The sequence below is a fragment of the Phalaenopsis equestris genome, unplaced genomic scaffold (assembly GCF_001263595.1).
Source record: "Phalaenopsis equestris unplaced genomic scaffold, ASM126359v1 Scaffold000174, whole genome shotgun sequence".
In the NCBI taxonomy this organism is placed as follows: Eukaryota; Viridiplantae; Streptophyta; class Magnoliopsida; order Asparagales; family Orchidaceae; genus Phalaenopsis; species Phalaenopsis equestris.
Window position 1 is genome coordinate 281,344 of NW_018164616.1, and position 6,000 is coordinate 287,343.

General features: G+C 36.0%; 1 protein-coding gene across 1 annotated transcript in view; it reads left to right on the forward strand.

Moving 5' to 3' along the window:
• LOC110022177 (sodium/hydrogen exchanger 7-like) overlaps nucleotides 1-6,000 on the forward strand; it is a 120,183-nt gene that overhangs the window by 63,938 nt on the left and 50,245 nt on the right. Inside the window, exon 10 of the mRNA XM_020720992.1 lies at nucleotides 1,965-2,009. Coding sequence (XP_020576651.1) covers nucleotides 1,965-2,009 — 45 coding nt within the window. The remainder of the gene's footprint in view (nucleotides 1-1,964; nucleotides 2,010-6,000) is intronic.

The following is a 6,000-nucleotide window of genomic DNA, read 5'->3' on the forward strand; positions in this document are numbered from 1 at the left end:
TATTTATTTTCTGCTGTTTTTAATTTTATTTTAGCTTTAGAATGTGTCATGTACGCTTTATAGATTATTGAATATCATAAATTCAGCCCAAAGACTGCATCATCATGTCAAATAAAGGTCAGGTGAAACTAAATATTATTGTTATTGAACTGTAGGGAGGATCCTTTTGACTTTATCGGAGACTCTTTTCTCTCACCTGTATAGAAGATCATAAACATATCCTTTTCAGTCTGTCCTCTTATAACATGATATTTTTTAAGGTCTACATATTTTCTTAATTAAATATTTCAATAAACATGTGATTTTTTTTAAATAAGTTTAATAATTGTGCATGCAAAATAAACAACTTACATGTATCATATGCTTTCTTTTCACAATATCATAAACTACTAAAATATTTTTATAATCATAGTACATTTAATTGTGAGCTCGAATGTACTAAATTTTTATATGATTCTTTGCTCATGAATAACATAATGTAAATATGCATTCCATATTATTAAGGTTTTACAATGCATTTCAGACATTGATCTAATATATGTACAAGTAAACGTGCAAATATTGAAAATGATTCATTTTCTGTATTAGAATTTGTAAATCTTATCCGACTGATGATTTATCCCTTTGAATTGGCTTCCCGAAAGCTTTTTCTTTTGTAGATAACCACAAAATCACTTTTAATCATACAAGCTTAAAAATTTACAATCTCAATTAGAAAACAATTCATTCGATAAATACCCAAAAATCCAAAGTTAAATCAAGATACCCACTTTCTTTCCTTGCCTATTTTCCTTTCTTCTCCTCCTCTCCTCCTTTCTTCTCTTCCTCCTCTCCTCCTTTCTTCTCTTCCTCCTCCTCTCCTCTCCTCTTCTTCTCTTCCTCCTCTTCTTCTCCCTGAATTTCCCCTACAACTGGCTCTCTGTTTACGCCAACCTGACGCTAATGGGTTGGGAAATATGAGCGTAGTTTGGGGTGGATAAATAGAATAGTTGTTTATTATGTATATATATATGTGCGCGCGCGCGCGCAAGTTAATTTAACACAACCATCCAAACCTCATCAGCCGTTGCATGCTCTCATAAATGGAAATTTTTAATTTCCGCTGCTGTCCTACATATATTTTTGATATGCACACTATTTAGGAAAACCGTGGGTTCATTATTATATTTGCCGCTGCTGTCCTACATATATTTTTGATATGCACACTATTTAGGAAAACCGTGGGTTCATTGTTATATTTGAGGGGAGAAATTATTCTCCCTTAATTATCCATTATTATGTTTTATTTCTTCTTTTTTATCATGATGATTTGAATTTCCCTGTAGTTGTAAGAGGGTTAGTTTGAGCTGTATATATACTAGTTATTTATTTAATGAGCTCTCAAATTCTACAGTAACACTGTATATTTAATTAGAAAGTTTATGAAAGTTAATCAAAATTGAAATTAGTTCAGTAACTTTGAGAATTAACTTATAGTTCTATATATTAAAATGATTGTTGTGAAGAGTATAATGCAATGAAATAGATTTTGATGATTTTTGAAGAAGTTGAAATTTTGAATATAATTAATTTTGGGTATTTTGCATTTATACCTTATAAAAAATTGGGTATTACTGTTTCTTTGGGTTTCTACAACATAATCATTTACCTGCAACTCCTTTGCTTGGGTTTCTAGGAAAACTTTTAAACTACCGCTAATGTTAGCTCAAATTCAATGACTGAGACAAAAATGGATTATGGAAATTTGGTTACTGATAATGATATTTTGCAATCTGCTTGCACTTGTTTAAAAATTTTGTTACTTTTTTTTGAGATCATTCGTTGGAGCATTGTTACCTTTATTATCATGAAGTACATCTATAATTTGATTTTAAATGAGAAAATTGAGTCATCCTGCTGTAAGATATGCTTTAGATAACCCTTTTTTTTCTTTTAAACTTCTTTGGTATTTCTTTGTTTTCTAGGGAAATGGTTGCTTATATTGCGAATACTTTGATCTTCATCTTGAGGTAAACCTAAAACATTTTGCATCCAATGTTCATCTCTTGGTTAAGTGGCTTTTTTCATGTATAGCAAAGTTCAGTTTTACTTTATGATATTTTATTCTTTTGCATGTGAGCTCCAATTTGATTGTAAAATCTATGTTTCAAGGTATATTTTGTTATTCGAGAGCTCTGCTAGGGCTTCCGACAGCAATTTCGGTCGCAATTGATTCTACCGCTGCTCGAAGGAGAGGACCTCGCATCGTCGACTCTCGCTCCGTCGTGGGCATCTGCGTTAGCGTCACTGTCTCGAGTTTTCGTCGCAGTTCTCTCTCTCGCGCTTGCGTAGCATGGTGCGTCTGCGCGTTTTTTGATGCCGCGCTTGCGCCACCTGCTTCTGCGTCTGCGCCCGACAGTTCAGTTTTTCTGTTCGATTCCTTCTTTTGCTGCGACTGCGTCTTCTGCTGCGACTACATGCGTCTTCTGCTGTGAATGCGCCCGCTTCTCTCTCTGCCGACAATTTTCTGACTGTCAGCAACCCAGCCCGACGCTTCTCGCTGTAGCTTAACGCCGACAACTCTCCTTGCTCTGATGACACTTCATTCTTCTTTGGTTGAGCCGGACAAAGTCTCCTTTGCTCACGTGGTGGGTAATCCTCAGATGGAATCCGCCGTGGTATTCCCCTCAAGCTATAAGGAATGTCGCGAGGGTACAGATGATTGCGCTTTTGTTAAGAAGGGAAGTAGGAAAGGTGGAAAAACAACAATATTTTTCTCTGAATCAGAAATTTCTACCATGATTGAAAAATTCAAGTTTGTTCTTATTGAAAAATTTCAGTGGGGACACCCTCCTATGGATGTTATCAGAAAGAGTGTAGATAACTTTAAACTAATAGGCAAGTGAAAAGTGAGACTCATGGATTTGAGACGTGTTGATCCAACTAACAGTTGCTGAAGATTACACCAGAATTTTCTCCAAGAAATATCTTAATATCGCAAACAAATCAATGAAGTTACTCAAGTGGTCTGCTGATTTCGACCCAAATCATGAAATTCCCACTGTACCGGTATGATTTAGTTTGCCTAGTTTCAAGTTGCAATTTTTTTACCATAAGGTTCTCTACTCTATTTTGGTCATCCTTGAAGATTCTTCGAAGTTAGATCTGTCTTCTTTCAACGTAACCATACCATCGGTTGCCAGAATACTTGTTGAAAGGGATGTCACTTTACCTGATATTACTGAAGTCTGGCTGGACACAATCAATAATGGTTATTGGCAACAAATTGTCATGGAGAACAAACCCCTATATTGTACCCATTGTAAGATGTTTGATCATGTCCTTGATAAATTCCACAGGTTTCATCCAATTTTGAAATCTAAGGTTCAAGTGAATAAGGGTGGGTCTAAGCCTACTGCTCTGGACATTTTAGTTCTACCTGGGGAGGACACTACCAGACAGGAGGTGTCTTTTGCATCTGAGGACCCCACCATGACACTGTTGTTACTGTCACTGCGAGTGATGTGATGCTGACATTTTCAAACCCCATAGAAAACTATACTAATGGACTATTAACTACAAATGACAGTGTTCAGACTATTAATCAGGAGAGCCTCGTAGCTCTACTTCTTCAAGAAGCATCCGATGTTGAGACAACTCATACTTCACATATACTAGAACATATTGTGGGTACTACAGTTGATATTCCTTCTGCTTCAGCTCTACCACCCCATCAGACTGATTCTTCAGATGAGGAATGACAAGTCTATTCCAGGAGGAAGAAGAAGAATTGAGACCGACTCCAGTTCGGGGACATATTGTATGATAAATTTGTTACTATTGGCAATGACGATCATCTTATCAGTTTATTTGCTTGCTCCTTTCCTAGAACTAGAGACAAATGCAAGACCAAATTGGGTCTCTCTAGCCACCTGATTCTATTTATTTCGGCACTGTTAGACTTTTTATTTAAGTATTTAATGTAGTTTTCTGTTTGTTCTAGTTTTGGAACCATTTGTGGTTTTTGTGTGGGCAGGGTGCCATGCTTGGGCCCTCCCATACATTGTATCTGTATCTTTCATTCTATTTAATATATTAGCCTTTTTGGGCTTAAAAAAAGGGTATATTTTGTTATTCAATTAACACAATTCATTTTTTCTTTGCGTTTCAAATAAATAGTAATTTTAGCAATATATGTGACGATAATCTCATCTTGGATTTGGATTATAGATAATGGATGATGAATAACAAGTTTTGTATTTTGGTTGCATTTATAAGTTTTTTTATTTTTTCCCTCAGGCTCAAATTATTTAGTTTATTTTGCAATAAGTAAGAATTAAATAAATAAGGGTAAGGGTTGTATCATGCAAGTAGCATGGAGTTCAGCTACTTTGAATAGACAACATGAATTATGGGTATGAAAGGAGTTGGAATTTTATGCTGATCGAAATGTTTCAGTCTTTTTGTGGGGTCTATCATTGCCTACTTGGCAAGAGAAAAGCTTGCTATAATTCAGCCTATATAGGCATCTATTTATGTTACTACTCTATCCATAAATAAAAATATAGTTAATTTTATTAAGTTGTAAGTATTACTAATGGGTAATATCCAAACATCCTTATGTTGTTCTAATCAAAATTGGTTTTTTTCTAGCAAAATTTAAATTTAGGGATATTTTCTTTATTTTGGTAAGTTTATACTTGGTTATTGGCCTAACAACAACCGTTACTTTTTTTATTTGGGATGGAGACTAGGTTGTTGCCTACCTTAGGTGCCATCATTGTGATCGTCCATTCTTTTTGAATCGGCTATGTTTGGATGTATTCATGAGCCCTCCTCGTCGCACGACCTATGATTGCTTTATGACCTTGAGTTCGGCACACTATTTACTAGTTTTTTTGTTTTTGTTCGCATGGTCTCCTTTTGTGATCACATTATTTGCCTTGTTGTGTTTTCATTCCTTTAAGGGTAGTGGAACCTCTGGGCAGCATGCTTGCTCCTATCCTAGTTCCATTCTTGACTCTCTAGATAGCGTCTTTATGGCCTTGATCTAGTTTGTTGCGTATAAATTTTTATTCATTAACTACCATTTCATATTATTCTTTTTCTTTTCCCCTAACCTAGGATAGTGCTTTTGGCTCTTCGTCGTTTCTCCACCTAGCTCATGTTGTTTCTTCTGCTATTGCTGTATCTCGTCGGTTCAGGGGGGTTTAGGTGAACCGATAGTTTCATGATCTCAGCGTGCTTCGACTATCTATATTCTATTATTTTTTCATCAAGGTTTTGATCCTCTTTATCACAAAAACTCCCCATGTTTCAGTGTAAGCCAGCTCTTATCTTTACATATTCAATGATATTTCAAATTTGGTCGTCCATTTTTCTTCTCTATTGTAATAATAATAAAAAATAATAATAACTGAAAGAAATTATTTAATTTCAATTCGAACATAGGTGCTGCTCTTTGGGAAATTAGAATGTAATATTTATTCCCCATTATCCTTCACAAGAGAATGAACTGAGTGAGTAATAGTAACTAGTGTGCGAGGGAGGAAAAAGAGTAAGAGCGAGAGCGTAAGAGGAAGCGGAGTAAGTTTCGTACCTTGTATGAGAAACCTAGCCGAGAGTGGTATTGTTGTGTGCGAGAGAGGAAAATGGAGGGAGTCTCGAAAGTGGTAAGAGTCAGGAAAAAAATAGCCTTGTGTGCGAAAGAGAAGAGGTCGAGGGGCTGATGCCCTAGCCGAATCGAAAGGTATAGAAGTGTTGTGCCATAGTTAAGGGAAAGAAAGGGAAGAGAAAGGAGGCAGGTATTCCTTGCATTTTGTCCTGCATGAAGGAGAGATAAAAGAAGCAATTAGAGGCTGAACAGTCACTGTTTTGGCAATTTCACCTGTGAGGAGTGAAATCAAAGAGAAAAGAAGAGAACAACTTTTCTGGGGAGAAAAGGAACCTACCAAGCGGCTCAGTTTGTGGAAAAAATATTACGTCCGTGCGAAGTCTAATCCCGAGCGGACACATGGAATG